The sequence below is a fragment of the Stegostoma tigrinum genome, chromosome 35, assembly GCF_030684315.1.
Source record: "Stegostoma tigrinum isolate sSteTig4 chromosome 35, sSteTig4.hap1, whole genome shotgun sequence".
NCBI lineage: Eukaryota > Metazoa > Chordata > Chondrichthyes > Orectolobiformes > Stegostomatidae > Stegostoma > Stegostoma tigrinum.
Window position 1 is genome coordinate 6,303,268 of NC_081388.1, and position 18,511 is coordinate 6,321,778.

The 18,511-nt window shown below is 45.6% G+C and overlaps 1 protein-coding gene across 2 annotated transcripts in view; it reads right to left on the reverse strand.

The window, feature by feature from the left end:
- Window positions 1–18,511, reverse strand: part of LOC125447483 (lethal(3)malignant brain tumor-like protein 3) — a 56,846-nt gene that overhangs the window by 16,914 nt on the left and 21,421 nt on the right. For both annotated transcript variants that reach the window (XM_048521881.2, XM_048521880.2), the window contains exon 5: window positions 1,418–1,567. In XM_048521881.2, the coding sequence (XP_048377838.1) occupies window positions 1,418–1,567 (150 nt within the window). The remainder of the gene's footprint in view (window positions 1–1,417; window positions 1,568–18,511) is intronic.

The following is an 18,511-nucleotide window of genomic DNA, read 5'->3' on the forward strand; positions in this document are numbered from 1 at the left end:
GTTGCCGGGAGCTAGCTGTTCACAAACCAGCTGCCATGTTTCCTACAACACAATAATGACTGCATCTAGAAAGTATTTGATTGGCTGTCAAGTGGTCGTGGACATTCTTGAAAAGGTGCTATATAAATGCAAGCCTTTCCCTTCTTTCCTCTGGACAATAACCTCACGATGCTGGTGCTTATTGCAGACTCAATGTAATACACACAGTGTTTTAATGTACAAACCACTGATATTTGACACAAACCTCCAGCCTCCCTTCTTTACCAAACACCATCAATTTATTCTGCACTCCTTTCTCTCCAATGTGTTTATCCAGCTTCTCATTAAAATATACTTACTTTAACTACGCTATCCTGGTTCACATTACCGTGAAATTCAGCCCAACAACTCCACACTGGCTGTCCAAAGAGCATCCTACCCTGAATGACCCCAATATCCTACAATCATGCATTTCCCATGGCTAACTTACACATCCCTGGACAGTATAGGCTACTTAACACAGCCAGTCCACTAATGTGAATGTTTTCGGACTGCGGGACAAAACCGGAACACCCAAAGGAAATCAGACACAGGAAGACAGTCGCCTGAGGCTAGAATCGAACCCAGGTCCCTGGTGCTGTGAAGCAGCAGTGTTAACCACTGAGCCACCGTGCCACCCCACTGTCACTCAGACTGGGAAGGATTTTCTCCTGGAATTCACAATTGGAGTTATTACCTTAAGTTTGAATTACGCCAGGTGGAAGCATTTTCTGTAATGTGTTTCCAACCAAAATCCTTCTTAGCAACTTCAATTGGCCTTGTCTGTTCTGTAGAAAACTGCTCCGGCTTGTTCATGTTTTCCAAACAAGTACAACTTCCGCTTCTCAGTTCTGGCATCAGCCCTGTAAATCTTACATGCTCCACTCCAACACCTCCATATTATTTTTGAAATATGGCCACTGGTACCCCAAACATAGATTAACTAAGGTTTTGATGCAAGTTTAATATAATCTCTCTACTTTTTGACTCTACCTCTCTAGAAGTGAAGTTCAGTGCTTGGTTTGTTTGCAAAAGGCTTAAATAACCAATGTCTGGGTCGCATTTTGAGTACGCTTTCCATTTGTCCCTATATATTGCAGTATTCTCTGAAATTATTTCAGATCTCCAGCTTCAAGAAGCCAAGGAAGATGCCTGTGATGTTCTGCACTGCAATGTTAACTACCAATGTCCATAAAACTGAGGTATTGATCACAAACAAAACACCTTCTGAAGAAATCTCATATCAGACTTGAGGCATCAACTCTCCTCTCTCCACGGGCACTGCCCGGTCTGCTGAGTTTCTCCAGTGCTTATCTCAGATACCCCAGCACCTGCAGACTTTGCTTTTACGTAAGTAAAAGCCACTAATTCGCTGTCAGGATGGAGTTTTTAAATCTACCTGAGTCTCTGGGGTCGGTGCTTAAATCTGCCGCTTTCTCCACTGCTTCAAGTTTCGAGTTTGGATTGACTGCAGGAGTCTGGTCTAGCAGCATAGTGTCCAAGCAATTGTCTGCATCGATGGAACTGCAGTCTTTGGACAGCGGAGGATCTGTTCAGAGAGATAAGCCACAAGTCAGTCAACGCATGCAAGATATTTGGAGCTCTAGCTCCCTAAAAGTGGCTCAGCTTATCTCAGCTTTGAAGAGAAGTAGACCATGTAGCTCCTTCTAGTCTGTTCTACAATTCAGTACTATCACACTGATCCTCTGCCTCAACTCCATTCTCTCATCCACTTCGCCCTCTCCCTCAGATCTCTAGGGCAATCAAAAACTCTTTAATCCTGCCTTGAATATACTCAATCGATCAAGAACAAGCACACTGAAAATAAATTACACAGTCAATGGTAGGGCCCTGGTGAACATTGTAGAACAAAGAGATCTAGGGGTACAGGTTCATAGCTCCTTGAAAGTGGATGGTAGACAGGGTGGTGAAGGCGGGTTTCGGCATGCTTGCTTTCATTGGTCAGAGCAGTATCTATAGGAGTTGGGACATCTCATCGCAGCTGTAAAAGACGTTGGTGAGGTCATGTGCAGAATACCACATGTAGCTCTGGTCACCCTACTACAGAAAGGATATTATTAAAGGAGAAAGAGTGCAGATAAGATTTACTAAGATGCTACATGGACTCGAAGGTTTGAGTCATAAGGAGAGGTTGAATAGGCTGGGACTTTTTGCGCTGGAATGTAGGAGGCTAAAGGGTGACTTTTTGGAGTTATATAAAATCACAAGGTAGGCGGCTGACAGCTCCTCCCCACAGTAGGGGAGTCTACAGCTAGACAGCACAGGTTTAAGGTGAGACGGGACAGAAACAAAAGGGTACAGAGGGGTAAATTTTTTCACACAGAGCCTGGAGCGGACTCTCAGAAGTGGTGGTGGAGGCGAGTACAATTTTGTCATTTAAGAAACATTTAGATAGGCACATGGATAGGAAAGGACCAAATGCAGGCAAACTGGACTAATTTTAAATTGCAAAAACTGGATGGCGTGGGCAAGTTGGGCCGAAGGGCCTATTTCGATGTTGCAGACCTCTATAATTCTAAATCAGAAAAATCATTTCTTGCAGTTTACAAATGTGAAAGCTTCAAAAGACAGTGAGTTTATGCATTCATTTCTGGGGCGAGGAGGTTCCAAAGATCCACAACTCTCTGAGTAAAGAAACAATTTCTAATTTCAGCCCTCAATAATCAGTCCTGTTATCCTGAGGCTACGCCCCTGGTTCTAGACTCCCCAGGCAGGGGAAACAAACTCTCGATCTCTACCCTGTCAAGTTCTTCAGCATTTTACATAATTCAATATCATATTACTGAACTCCAGGAAATATAAGATCTGTGTATTCAACTCCTCATCATAGGCTGATCTCCCATGCCAGGAATGATTTTAGGGCATTTTTCTGAATGTTCTAAAAATCAAAACTGCAGACTACCACAGGTGTCACCTCACCAAAGCCCTATGATTATAGCAAGGTTATGTATGTGTGAATGAATAAACGATTGAAAAGAGCTATTTTAATATATCTTTCACATCCTCAGCATGATCTAAAATGCTTCAGAGCCAATGAAGTACTTTTTGAAATATGCAAATACAAACAGCAATGAGATAAACAATGGCTTTTTATTCACTCCTGAGACGTGGTGTCACTGGGCTTGTTGCTCATCCCTCATCGTGCTCAAGAAGGTGGTGAGCTGCCTTCTTGAACCACTACAGTCTATGAGCGGTAGGTAAATCCACAATGCCAATAGAAAGGAAATTCCAGGATTTCGATCCAGTGACGCTGAGGGAATGGTGATATATTTTCAAGTCAGGAGGGTGAATGGCTTGGAGGGAACTTGCAAGTGGTGGTGACCCCATGTATCTGCTGCTCTTGTCCTTCTAGACTGTACTCGTCAGGTGCTTGGAGGGTGCTGCCTGAGGAACCTTTGTGAATTTTGGCAGTGCATCTTGTAGATGGTACGCTCTGCAGCTACCAGGTGTCGGTGGTGGAGGGACAGCATGTTTGTGGATGTGGTGATAATCAAGCGGCTGCTTTGTCCTGGATGGTGTCAAGCTTCTTGAGTGTTGTTGGAGCTGCACCCATCCAGGCAAGTTGCAGTACTGCATCACACTCCTGACTTGTGCCTTGTAGATGGTGGACAGGCTTTGGGAAGTCAGGAGGGGAGTTACTCGCCACAGCATTCCTAGCTTCTGACCTGTTCTTGCAGCCACTGTATTTATGTGGCTATCCCAGTTCAGTTTCTGGTCAATGATAACCATTGTTGCTACTGGAGGACTTGGTGATGGCAAAGCCATTGAATTTCGAGGGGTGATGGTTAGATTGTCTCTTATTGAGACAGTCATAGCCTGGCATTTATGTGGTGTAAATATTACTTGCCACTTGTCAGCTCCAAGCCTGGATATTGTCCAGATTTTGTTGCATTTGAACACAGACTGCTTCAGTATCTGAGGAGTCACAAATGGTGCTGAACATTGCACAATCATCGGCGAACATCCCCACTTCTGACCTTATGATGAAGGGAAAGTCTGAGAGGAAACTGCTTCAGGGTCAGCCTAGGACCCTATTATTTCACTTGACAATGAAACCAGAAGGGACCATAATTGTGAAGCCAGTTATTAATAATTGCCATGTGGAAGTCAAAAGGAACTTAATTACCCAGCGATCAGAGACAGTGAGGAATTTGCTGCCACAGAGAGCAGCTGAGTGTTTATGGGGAAGTCTGACAAGAAATAGAGGCTGAAAGAATTAGATGTATATGTGGATAGGGTGAGATGAAGTAGGACTGGAGGTGGTATACGTGGAGGATAAACCACTAGATCTGGTGGCTTGACTCAGCTGACTCTATGCTGCGTACTCAACATATTTGTGGGAGATGGTGGAGCAGTGATAATGTCACCCGACTAGACTGGGAGCCGAGCTAAGGCTTTGGAAACAAGGGTTCAAATTCCACTGTGGCAGCAGGGTATATTGGGGAGGCAAAATGTTCAGACAACTGGACTGGGATTGGAATCAGAAACTGTCAGAAACTTACATCAACCTCCTTCTGATATTCAGTTCACCAGGTACTTGTCCAAATGGTTTAAAAAAGCAGTTCCCCACCACCACCTTCTCAATGGTGATTAGGAATGACCCACATGCTGGCCCAGCCAATGACACCATACCCTGTGATGGAATTATTTAAAGGCCCAACTGCTATTAAAAATAAATTATGGATCTCACGAAGCTAAGTGTTTAATCTCAAACAGTAGTGTTGGCAGATGATAAAGAACTTTGACTCCCACGGTACTTTGTGAACCCCACTTATTGGTTAATGAATATCTTCCTGAGCATTAAGTGGAATGGAATTTCACCGTGCTGTAAGGACCTGGTTATTTGATGCTTCATGCGGGTGGAGTGCTCCTTCATCCGGTGTGACACTTCAGCACCAGCTAGTCCCAATCTTCATCCCAACACTTTAACTGCAAAGGCAGCCTTCCAAATCCAGAAACTTTATAGGATCATACAGCATGGAAACAGACCCTTCGGTCCAACCAGTTCATGCTGACCATAATCCCCAACTAAACTAGTCCTACCTGCCTGCTTCTGGCGAATATCCCTCCAAACCTTTCCTATCCATGTACTTATCTAAATGTCTTTTAAACGTTGTAACTGTAGCCACATCTATCACTTCCTCTGGCTGTTCATTCAACACATGAACCATTCTCGGTGTAAGAAAATTGCCCCTCATGCCTTTTTAAAAATCTTTCTCATCTTACCTTAAAAATATGCCCCCTAGTCTTGCAAGCCCCCACCCCCTAGGGAAAAGACATCTGACATTCACCTTATGTACATCCTTCATGATTTTATAAACGTCTCGAAGGTCACCCCTCAATCTCCTACACTCCAGTAAAATAAGTCACAGCCTTTCTAGCTTATTTTTATAACTCAAACCCTCCTCTCCTGGCAACATCCTGGTAAATCTTTTCTGAACCGTCTCCAGCTTAATAATATCCTCCCTAAAACAGGACGACTGGAACTGCACAAAGTACTCCAGAAGAGGACTCACCAACACCCTCTGCTACCTCAAGATGACTTGCCAACTCCTATACTCAAAGGACTGAGCAAAGATGGCAAGCATGCTTAACCAACCTGTCTACATGTTACGCAAACTTCAAAGAATTATGTACCTGAACCCTTAGGTCTGTCCCACAACACTTACCCATACTTTGGAGTATGTGTCTGCACTACAGCAACTTGTGCTTCTGGGGCCCAGTGAATTCTTGATTTTGACTGAAGCGCTGGGTGGCACTAAGTCATGTCCCTGAGATTTGTACAAATGGTATAACTGGGAATGTTTACTTTGCACGTTTCTTTGGAAAAGTTTGTTCTCTTTAGAAGTCATTCTCTCTCTCAACAAGTGCACTTTCTGCTAAAGGTGTCATTGTTCTGTTTTGAAGGGCAGACAGTCTACAGCTCTCGAAGGGCATCATCAAACAGGACACGAGCCCACTTTCTAATGCAACACGACACATCACAACACGAGGATAATATTTTAACTGATTCTTTAAATAGCACCACTTCTGAACAGACTCAAAGTAGAATTTAAATCCAGAGAATGACACTACTACATTTTCCCCATAAAAGACAGAGGCAAAATAATTGGGGTGCGGGTGTCAAGGAGATCAAAAGCACATTGTAGACTATTGTAAGATCAGAAATACTAAATAACTAAGTAGGCTCCAGGAGTCCAAACATTTTAATGTGACAAAAAGGGAAATTAACAGGAAAGAAAAAAAAGATTTGCATTAATGTAGCCTCTCAGCCACTGGATATCACAAAGGGTTTTGCAAACAATTAAGTGCTTTTTGAGGTACTCTAATATAGGGACTGCAACAGCTAACTTTTACTTGACAAATTCCCATAAACCGCATGACCAGATCGTTTATTTTGTGTGATATTAATTGGGAGGAAATGTACCCTATAGGATACCTGAAATGCCGAACTCTCTCTGGAACTTGGTGGTTGTGTGTGTGTGTGTGTGTGTGTGTGTGTGTGTGTGTGTGTGTGTGTGTGTGTGTGTGTGTGTGTGGGGGGGGGGGGGGCGGGATTCGCTTCTGTGAGTCCCAATTTGCCTGGGAAACTCCCTCGCCAGAGAAACACCGCCCCTGTACATCGAATGGAAGAAGCAGCGAGGAGTTACAAGCTGCTTTGCTCCTGAACTTGCTGCTGAGCCTGTCAACAGCAAACCTGGGAGAGGAACAGTGGTCGGAAGTGCGGTGAGGAAAGGCAGGGCTGGCATCACACAAGTCACCAGGAGCATTTATCTGGAGGGCAGGAGCTGAGGTGCCAGCAGGGGCTAGAGCTGGGCAACCAACAGTTTGCAGGCTACGGCACAGTCTGGGCATTTATGGAGGCAACGTCTGCGAGAACAAGAGAGACTGTGGCCACCGACTTCACCATTGGCCGGGGCCTGGAGGAGTCAGCCGAAACAGGTCGGACTGGTGCAGGGGGTTTTGGGAAAGGCACAGGCTGGTTTGGTATGCAAGAAGTGGCAGGGAAAGCCGGGTGGGGGGGAGGGCGAAATGGAGGAGACTAGGACATAGAAGTGGAGGGAGAAGATGTGTGAGAATTCTTAAGAACACGGGACATGGGAGGAGGTCATTTCATATGATCGTGGTTGATTGGGTCATGGTCTCAGCTTCACTTTCCCTATCACCCTTGAACCTCTCTTCTGTCAACAATCTGTCTAACTCAGCCTCGAATAAATTCAGTGGCCTTGCCTGCAATGCTCTTTGGTGAAGGAAGTGTCACAGACTAATCACCATTAGAGAATAAAAAAAATTCCTCTCCATCTTAAAAGGGAGACCTCTTAGTCTTAAAATGGGCTCTACAGTAACAGTCTTGCTTACTGACATCCCCCTACTGCACAGAGCTGTTGGTCTTGTGCTGAGAGAAGGCTCACCATGGAGCATTTCTTCAGAGACAAAACCACCCTCTATCTGGCATGTCCGACTGGTGTGGGTGTGGATGAATTCTGAAGAGTGAGTGAGCGAGCGAGCAAGCGAACGAGCGAGAGGGTGAGCAAGCGAGTAAGAGAGAGTGTGCATGATTAACCATTGCCAGCGTGTGTGACGCGAGTACATGCGTGCACGCATGAGTGAGAGCGCGAGTGCATGTGTATGTGTGTGTGAGCAAGTATGTGAGCGTGAGCGCGTGAGCAAATGCGTGACTGCGCATTTGAGTGTGCGAGTTAGTGAGTGAGCACGAGGATTATTGCGTGAGTGAGAGCATACTTGCGTGTGCATGAGTGAGCGTGAGCAAATGCATAAGTGAGCACATTAGCGAATGCATGAGCACGAGTTAGTTAGTGTGTGAGTGAGAGCATGCGTGCGAGACAGCATGCTTGCATGAGTGGAAACAAGCACATGCATGTGTGCGTGAGTGTGAGTGCACGTGTGTCGGCAGTGTGTGACAGACTGCGAGGGAGACAATGAGACACTGTGGGGACCGCGAGAGAGAGAGACTGCAAGTCTGTGTGTGTGTGTGTGTGTGTGTGTGTGTGTGTGTGTGTGTGTGTGCGCGCGTGCTTAACTCACACACCTCTTTGCATCACAGCCTGTAACAGCTGCCTCATCCCTTACACAATTTTAAGGTATTGCTAAATAAAATGTCCATTTAGCAGGAGCAGAGTCGATACTGACCTCTAATGTGGAAATAGCATGTTGTGACTGAAAAGAGACTCAGCTTACACGTCAAATCTATCCCAGGGAAAAAAAACAAATTTAAATAAAAGCTTGAAAATGAAGTGCTGGTGCTGTATTGGTCACACTGAACTTTTATTAGCTTTTCCTTTTAGGTAAACATTTTTTGAAGGCCGATAAACAGGGTCACCTTATACCCCAGTGCGACCTATGTGTTACAATTTATAACATCCCCAGCTGGAATCTTTGAAACACATCAATAAAACGTGCAGTAGCTATTTGAGATTGTGCACATTCAATACAAGCTAATGCCCTCAAGATCCTCTCTGGCATGCACAAGAACCCTTGTTAACAGCCTAGAGGAGAACAATCAGTGTCTGGAATGTAAGACATTATTGCAACTACGAGAGATTGAGCCAAACAATTTCAGCTGAGATGTGAGTGATAATCAATCTTTGAGCTGTGGAAATAGCTAGATAAGCATCAAGCAGGCAGACAGCAACATTCAATTAGATACGAAACATCTGATTCATCTTCCACTCCCAACCACAGAATGCAAGGTTAATAGGGGCATTCTGAACACAGAGGTGAATCAATTTGGCACAGACCAAGTATTTAATCTTCAGATCTGTATGGGGTGCTGTTATTCTTTGCTGGATAGACCACCAGTGGAAGCTTATTCTCAGTCAAGTAAATGTTTCCAAGCTCTAAAAAAAACTTATCCACGGAATACCAGTCATAAAGACTTGCATTAATAAAACACCTTTTATCACCTTAGGCTGTCCCAGGGCTTTTTACAAACAATTAAATCTCAATTTGTTGAAATAAAGTCACTGTTAAAACATAGGGAAAACAATCGTTCTATTTGTATACTATAAAGCCCCAGAAACAGTGAATTGATAATGAGCAGATGTGGGATAAACGTGGCCACACAAGTATACAGAGTTGTAAAGAAGGTGAATGATATGCTTGTTTTTATTGGTCGGGGCACTGAGCACAAGAGTTAGGAAGTGATGTTGCAGATTTATAAGTTTGGTCAGGTCGCACTTAAGTGCATTGGGTTCAGTACCACATTACAGGAAGGATGTGGAGACTTTTGAGAGGCTGCAGAAGAGGTTTAGCAGGATGCTGCCTGGATTAGAGAGTATAAGCTGTAAGGAGAAGCTGGACAAACTAGGCTTGTTTTCTCGGAGGCTGAGGGGAGACCTGAGAGAAGTTTATAAAATTATGAGAGGCATGGATGGAGTTGACAATCAGAATCTTTCTCCCAGAGTTGAAATGTCTAATTTTAGGGAGCATGCATTTACGTTGAGGGGCTAAAGCTCAAAGAAAATGTGAGGGGCAGGGTTTTTTTTTTAAAAACAGAGTGGTAGGTGCCTGGAACATGCTGCCGGGGTAGTGGTGGAGGCAGGTATGATAGCAGTGTTTAAGGAAAGCCTTTTAGTTAAGCACACGCATAAGCAAGGAATGGAGGGATATGGACTATGGGCAGACAGAAGGGCTTAGTTTAACTTGGCGTCACATACACACAACATTGTGGGCCAAACGGCCAGTTCCTGTGCCAGTGGAGTATTGGGGAAATCAGCCCAGAGCACAAGTCCATCGCAGGAATGAAGCTGCACCCTTCTGGTTCAGATCCATAACTGTTGCCTACTGCCTAGTGGACTGGCCATTATACAGATCTCAATAAGAGAGAAGCTGATCGTTGCCACACCGTCATATGGGGGTAACTGGCTGTGCAAAAACTGGCTGCTGAAACACGGACTAATGCGGATTTAAATCGCTTTACTGGTTTTGGAAATTATAGAGTAATTCAATTTGGAATGGAGTCTGCCACCAGTGTTATTCACTTCTCCTGCGGCGCCCATGTACCGAATGGGGGGAAAAAAGAGGCAAATCCATTGTGACTCTAGAATCAGAACAGGTTGGGGCAATGTGTGGCCAACCTCCAGTGCCTGGTTTCTTCAGCACAAACCCCTTATGCATTTACGGGCAGACAGGGACAACAGAGCACAATAGTGAAGAGTGTCTCTCCACAGATGAGAGACTCAGAGTCAGAGCCTAGAAACAGACCTTTCGGTCCAACTGGTCAAAGCCGACAATATACCAAAACTAAACTAGTCCCACCTGCCTATTTTTGGCCTATATCTCTCCAAACCTTTCCTATTCATGTATTTATCCAAATGCCTTTTAAATGTTGTAACCGTACCTATATCCATAACTTCCTCTGGCAGTTCATTCCACACAGAAACTATTTTCTGCGTAAAAACACTTCCCCTCATGTCCTTGTTAAAACTTTCTCCTGTCACCCTAAAAACATGCCCCCTTATTTTGAGCTTTCCCACTCGAGGCAATAGACCCTTGCTGTTCACCTTATCACCTTTTAAACCTCTAAGGTAACAACTCAACCTTCTACACACCAGTAAAAAAATTCCCATCCTATCTTTATAACTCTAACAGTCCATTCCTTGCAACATGCTGGTAAGTCATTTCTGAACCCTCTCCAGTTTAATAAGATCCTTCCTGTAACAGGGCGGCCAGAACTAGACATAGTACTCCAGAAGAAGACTCACCAAAGCCTGTGCACAACCACAACATGATGTCCCAAAGGTCTGAGCAATGAAGACAAGCATGCTAGATGCCTTCTTAATCACCCTGTCCATCTATGATGCAAATTTCAAACAATCATGTAGTTGAAACACTAGGTTTCTCTGATTCTACAACACTTCCCAGGGCTCTACCATTAATTTTACAAGCCCTGCCCTTGTTTATCTCGCATTTATCCAAATTAAACTCCATCTGCCACTCCTCAGCCCATTGACCCAATTGATCAAAATCTCTTTGCGATCTTAGATACCCTTCTTCACTGTCCACTGTACCACCAATTTTGGTGTCATCTGCAAACTTGCTAACCATGACTCCTATATGCTCATCCAAATCATTTATATAGGTAATAAACAAAAAAGTTATCTCAGAACTGATCCCTATGAAACATTGCTGGTCGCAGGCCTCCTCCACCACCACCCTTTGTCACACACCACCAAGCCAATTTTGTGTCCAACTGGCAAGTTCACTGTGAATCCCATGTGATCTAACTTTACCAACTAGTCTACCATGACTTGTGAGGAGGTCAGAAATCACACAATACCAGGTTATAGTCCAACAGGTTTATTTGAAAACAAGTTTTCAGAGAACAGCCCCTGACAAAGTTTATTTTCAAATAAACCTGTTGGCCTATAACCAGGTGTCATGTTATTTCTAACCTTGTCATAGAATTGTCCAGCATGGAAATAGACCCTTCAGTCCACTCGTCCATACCAATCAGATATCCTAATTTAATCTCGTCCCACTTGTCAGCATTTGGCCCCTATCCTTCTAAACTCTTCCTATTCATATATCCATCCCAGATGCCTTTTAAATGTTGTAATTGTACGAGCCTCCATCGCTTCCTCTAGCAGCATGTTCCATGCACACACCACCCTCTGCATGAGAAAGTTGCCCCTTAGGTCTTTTTTAAATCTTTCCCTTCTCACCTTTAGCTTATGCCCTCTAGTTTTGGACTCCCCTACCCCAGGGAAAAGACCTTAGCGATTCACCCTATCCATGCCCCTCATGATTTTATGAACTTCTACAAAGTCACCCCTCAGCCTCCGATGCTCCAGGGAAAACAACTAAAGCCTATTCAGCCTCTCAATTATAGCTCAAACCCTCCCACCCTGGCAACTCACTTGTAAATCTTTTCTGCACCATTACAAGCTTAACAACATCTTTCCCATAGCAGGGAGACCAGTAGTCTTCCAAAAGCGGCCTAACTATCAGTCCAACACCAGCACCTCCACATCTTGACTCATGATGTTTAACTTATTATAACGTGCAGGATTCTTAGGGGCAAACAAAAACAGAAATTGCTGGTAATGCAAATCAGGATTTTTAGGGGAACAGAACAGTACAGCACAGTACAGGACCTTTGGCCGACGATATTGTGCTGTCCTATTATCCTACTCTAAGATAACACTAACCTGTATACCCTTCACCTTACTATCATCCATGTGCCTATCCAAGAGTCGCTTAAATGTCCTTAATGTATCTGACTCTACTACCATCGCTGGCAGGGCATCTCATGTACCCACTACTTGGTAGGGTATATGCAGCATGTTTTCCCTCATGGAAATGTCTAGGACCAGAGGGCACCATCAGAGTAAAGGACGCCCCCATTTAAGCCTTCACTTAGACAGTAGTGAATCTGTGGAATTCATTACCGCAGAAAGCTGCAGGCCGGGTGCTGAAGAATATTCAAGGGTGAGATTGACTGAATTTTACTCAGTAAAGGAATCCAAAAGGTTTACGGAGGTACAGCAGGGTCGTGGAATCAAGAATTAGCAGTACAAGATCTCAAGACGAAAAAAACCCAGCAGATGCTGGAATCCAGGGCAGACATACAGGAGGCTAGAAGAACACAGTAGGCCAGGCAGTGTCTGGAGGAAAGGAGCATTCAATGTTTTGGGTATTACCGAAACCTGAAAAAGGGTTATACCTGAAATGTTGACTGCTTCTTTCCTCCTGACGGTCCCTGGCGTGGCGAGTTTTTCCAGCCTCCTGAATATCTATCTGGAAAGGTACTGAGTCAAAGACCTGCCATAAACATATTTCAAAACCAGGCTTGGTTTAATGGGCTGAATGGCTTCCTCCTGCGCATGTGTACTTCTGCTTTAAGTCTGACACTAACCAGGTAATGTCCCCAATACTCCAAATGCAGCAAAGCATGTAACCCCGCCTACTGAGAATGCCCATCTGATTGGGCATGTTCCCCAGCCACTGACCCCTTATTGGCTGCCAATCATCAGTCCGCCCTTTCATGGGCTGTGCAGGCCATCTATCAAATTATTATCGATGATAATAAAATGTGAGGCTGGATGAACACAGAAGGCCCAGCAGCATCTCAGGAGCACAAAAGCTGATGTTTCGGGCCTAGACCCTTCAGGAGAGAGGGGGATGGGGTGAGGGTTCTGGAATAAATAGGGAGAGGTGGACCGAAGATGGAGAGAAAAGAAGATAGGTGGAGAGGGGATAGGTCAGTCCAGGGAAGACGGACAGGTCAAGGAGGTGGGATGAGGTTAGTAGGTAGGAAATGGAGGTGCGGCTTGGGGTGGGAGGAAGGTATGGGTGAGAGGAAGAACAGGTTAGGGAGGCAGAAACAGGTTGGACTGGTTTTGGGATGCAGTGGGTAGAGGGGAAGAGCTGGGCTGGTTGTGTGGTGCAGTGGGGGGAGGGGACGAACTGGGCTGGTTTTGGGATGCAGTGGGGGAAGGGGAGATTTTGAAGCTGGTGAAGTCCACATTGATACCATTGGGTTGCAGGGTTCCCAAGCGGAATATGAGTTGCTGTTCCTGCAACCTTCGGGTGGCATCATTGTGGCACTGCAGGAGGCTCATGATGGACATGTCATCTAAAGAATGGTAGGGGGAGTGGAAATGGTTTGCGACTGGGAGGTGGAGTTGTTTATTGCGAACCGAGCGGGGTTCTGCAAAGCGGTCCCCAAGCCTCCGCTTGGTTTCCCCAATGTAGAGGTAGCCACACCGGGTACAATGGATGCAGTATACCACATTGGCAGACGTGCAGGTGAACCTCTGCTTAATATGGAAAGTCATCTTGGGGCCTGGGATAGGGGTGAGGGAGGTGGTGTGGGGGCAAGTGTAGCATTTCCTGCGGTTGCAGGGGAAGGCGCCGGGTGTGGTGGGGTTGGAGGGCAGTGTGGAGCGAACAAGGGAGTCACGGACAGAGTGGTCTCTCTGGAAAGCAGACAAGGGTGGGGATGGAAAAATGTCTTGGGTGGTGGGGTCGGATTGTAAATGGCGGAAGTGTTGGAGGATGATGTGTTGTATACGGAGGTTGGTGGGGTGGTGTGTGAGAACGAGGGGGATCCTCTTTGGGCGGTTGTGGCGGGGGCGGGGTGTGAGGGACGTGTTGCGGGAAATGCGGGAGACAGGGTCAAGGGCGTTCTCGACCACTGTGGGGGGAAAGTTGCGGTCCTTGAAGAACTTGGACATCTGGGATGTGCGGAAGTGGAATGCCTCATTGTGGGAGCAGATGCGGCGGAGGCAGAGGAATTGGGAATAGGGGATGGAATTTTTGCAGGAGGGTGGGTGGGAGGAGGTGTATTCTAGGTAGCTGTGGGAGTCGGTGGGCTTGAAATGGACATCAGTTACAAGCTGGTTACCTGAGATGGAGACTGAGGTCCAGGAAGGTGAGGGATGTGCTGGAGATGGCCCAGGTGAACTGAAGGTTGGGGTGGAATGTGTTGGTGAAGTGATGAACTGTCCGAGCTCCTCTGGGGAGCAAGAGGCGGCGCCGATACAGTCATCAAAGTAACGGAGGAAGAGGTGGGGTTTAGGGCCTGTGAAGGTGCGGAAGAGGACTGTTCCACGTAACCTACAAAGAGGCAGGCATAGCTGGGGCCCATGCGGGTGCCCATGGCCACCCCCTTAGTCTGTAGGAAGTGGGAGGAATTGAAAGAGAAGTTGTTGAGGGTGAGGACGAGTTCGGCTAGGCGGATGAGGGTGTCAGTGGAGGGGGACTGGTCGGGCCTGCGGTACAGGAAGAAGCAGAGGGCCTTGAGGCCATCTGCATGCGGAATGCAGGTGTATAGGGACTGGACGTCCATGGTGAAGATGAGGTGTTGCGGGCCAGGGAATTGGAAGTCCTGGAGGAGGTGGAGGGCGTGGGTGGTGTCAATTTATTATCCCCGCGAATTAGTCACTGTCCGCCCACCTGGATTTGTCAGGCAGGCTGTCAGGGATCAGACCCCTGATTGACCAGCCGAACTGTCCATCAACTTGTCAGTTAATCGGATTGGTTGCTCGAACTATCCTTCAGAAGATTGTCCCCCCCATTCACTGTGCAGGATTGGAGCCTCCACTGTCAATCAAATGAACAGCGCCCTCCCAATTGGCCTGCAGGGCTGTCCATCAATTTATTAGGGGAGGCCTGTGAACCGTCAAGCACCGCCCCAAGCCGTTCCCGGCTCTCAGCTGCTTCCCGATCGCTCAACGGCAGCCATCGACAGACCACCGCCAGCCTTTCACCCTTACCTGAACGGCACCCGGTCACCCTCCAGCGTCAGTGCGTCCCCGCTTGCAGCCCGGGGAGGACATCGCCCCCACCCCCAACCGTTTGGTTCCCCTCCCCCACCCTTCCTTGGCTACCCGGCACCCTCTGCGGCCGGCCCTTGTGCGCATGCGTGGCACTCCAAAGCGCCGGCGCAGACCAATGTCCCAAGGCGATGGCGTTAGTACCCCCTAGAGATTGCAGACGGTATTACACACAAACACTGACGGAAGAGAAATACTTTTGTCATTATTTATGTCATGTTGGTATCATTAGCCAGGCCAACATTTATCACCCATATCTGACTGCCCAGAATAATCAAACCAATTGCTTTGAGCTTGGAGTCACATGTAACCCAGATCACACAACAGCACCTGCCTTCACCTGGTGAAGGAGCAGCGCTGTGAAAGCTTGTGTTTTCACATAAACCTATCGGACTCTAACCTACTGTTGTGTGACCGACATCTTTGTCTGTCCCAGTACAACACCAGCACCCCACCATCAGATTTGGCAAGGATGTCAGGTTTCCTTTCCTAAAGTAACATTAGTGCATCAGACGAGTATGGAGGCAAAAAGTGATTCAATTCCCCAGCATCAACTTCGTCTCCTTCCATTTGCATACTGTGCAGACTGAAGTCAATAACTTCCAGTTTATGACTTTTAAGGGCTTAGTGTCCCTACCTCTGTGCCTTATTTTCCTATTTCTGGACTGGAAGAGGCTATTCAAAGAGGCAAATTTCTCATCCACTGCTCTGATGTTCTTAAAGACCAGGCCACTCTCAAGAAAGATGCACAACCAATTTGTTACCCCATCCAAAAACTGACTGGTCACAAGCTGGGTTATGGATGCTCCTTTGGAATCAAGAATGGTCACCCGGATGTTTTCATTGTGACCTTTTTCTTGAAGAACTAAAGTGTGCATCAAGGACCTCACATACTTAAATTGGAAATTTTAGGACTTTTGAAAAAAAAAAATCCTTTTTCCAGCAATACTGCACATATATTGTCAAAGCATTTTTTGTTAAACTCATCAGGGTACTTTGCATGACGACAAAGTGAAGTGATGAGCCAACATTTGTACTGCATGAGAGGACAGAGCTGATTGGTAGATAAATGGGCTTTGACCAGTAGTAGTGTTGCTATGGAGAATGCACTAAATAGTGCTGATTGACAATTGTTCAACCGCTTTGTTTAAAATTTTGGGTGTATTCTTCATGCCATTGCTGCTAACAATGAGAGTTGACGTGCCAACCAATCAGCACCTTCAGCAGTATAAATGTTTGTTTATTCCTTAAATTAATATTCTTGCAAAATATACTGAAGAGAACAAGGATGAAAAGTTTCAACAAAATCTTCCTTTACTGTAATACTCATTTCTGTAGAACCAAATGACTATTAATACATATTGAAGTTGAGCAAGTGGAGTCCCTCCGCTATTCCCTAATGTGTACAATGACAAACATAGGAAAATTTCAACATTTGCAGATGATACAAAACTGAAACGATTGTGATTTTGAGAAGGCTAGACTTCATAAAAATAAAACACACAGGTTAGTGGAATAGGATGTTAAAAAATACATGCAGACAAAATTAGATGCAGAGAATTGTAAAATACAACCATAAGAAATAGGAACAGGAGTAAGCTGTCCAGCCTCTTGAGCCTGCTCCACCATTAAAAAGGATCTCGGCTGATCTAACACTCATGTTCACTTTCCTGTCCTTTCCCTGTAATCCTCAATTCCCAAATTGACCAAGAAGCTATCTCTAGCCTTTAATATAGTCAAGATTCTGCCCCCACAGCTCTGTGTCAAGGAAGTCCAAAGACTCACAACCATTAGAGAAGACATTCCTCCACATCTCAGTCCTAAATTAGTGCCCCTTTATTCTGAGGCTGTGTGTCTTATGGTCTTATAGTCCTGGACTTTCCCACGAGGGGTAACATTCTCTCAGCACTTATCCTGTCTCGAGCTTTAAGAATCTTTTACGTTCCAATCAGATCACCTCTCATTCTCCTAAACTCCAGTGAGTGGAGTCCCAAACTGTTTACCCTTTGCTCGTAAGTCAGTCCCTACATATCCTCGTGAACCTTCTCTGAACTGCCTGTAATGAATTTATAAGTCAAACATTCAATTCCCAGCCACATCCTGATAAATCTCTTCTGAACTCTCCAGCTTAATAATATCCTTCTTTCAGCTAGAGAGTGATGAATCTATGGAATTCACTGTCACAGAAGGCTGTGAAGCCAGGTCATGGCGTACATTTAAGACTGAGATACATATGTTCTTGATTATCAAGGGGATCAAGGATTATGGGGAGAAAGCAGAAGAATGGGGATAAGGAACTTAATAGCCATGATTGAATGGGCTGAATGGCCTAATTTCTGCTCCTGTATCTTATGGTCTTAATGAAATGATTTCTTTCCTTAAATAAGGGGAACAAAATTGCTCACAGTACTCCAGATGTGGTCTCACCAGCACCTTGTACCGTTGCACAGGGTGGCACAGTGGCTCAGGGATCTGCTGCCTTACAGCGCTGGCGATTCGGGCTCGATTCTGGCTTCAGGCAACTGTCTGTGTGGAGCTTACACATTCTCCCCATGTCTGTGTGTGTTTCCCTTTGGGTGCCATGGTTTCCTGCCACAGTCCAGTTTATGTGGACCGGTCTGGCTAAATTGCCCGTAATGTCCAGGGATATGTAGGTGAGGTGGATTTGCCATGGTAGGTATGGGGTGTTACAGGGATAGGCTAGGGGGCTAGGTCTGGCTGATATGCTGTTTGGAGGGTTGGTGTGGACGCAGTGGGCTGAATGGCCTGCTTCCACACTGTAGGGATTCTATAAACATCCCTATACCTATACTCCACACCCCACACTGTTAGCCTCTTGGATGACCTCCTGGGTGAAAAGTGTGCAAAAGCGGAAAATAAAAGTTACACAATTCTACAGCATGCACACAAATCACTGAAGATAGCAGGACAGATAGAGAGCAGAGTTAATAAAGTAAACGGCATCTTCTATTATAAGGATGGATCAAAGCTAGGACGTTAGGTCAAAATTGTATAGAACACAGAAAGCTTATTCTAGTTTGGCCACTACACTCTAGGAAGGGTGACACCATGAGTGTAGAAGGTGGAAAGATTCTTGAGAATGGTTATAGGGAAGAGGAAGTTCGGGGACTTAGATAAATTTCGACAGTTTTCCTTCGGAAAAGACACAGAAA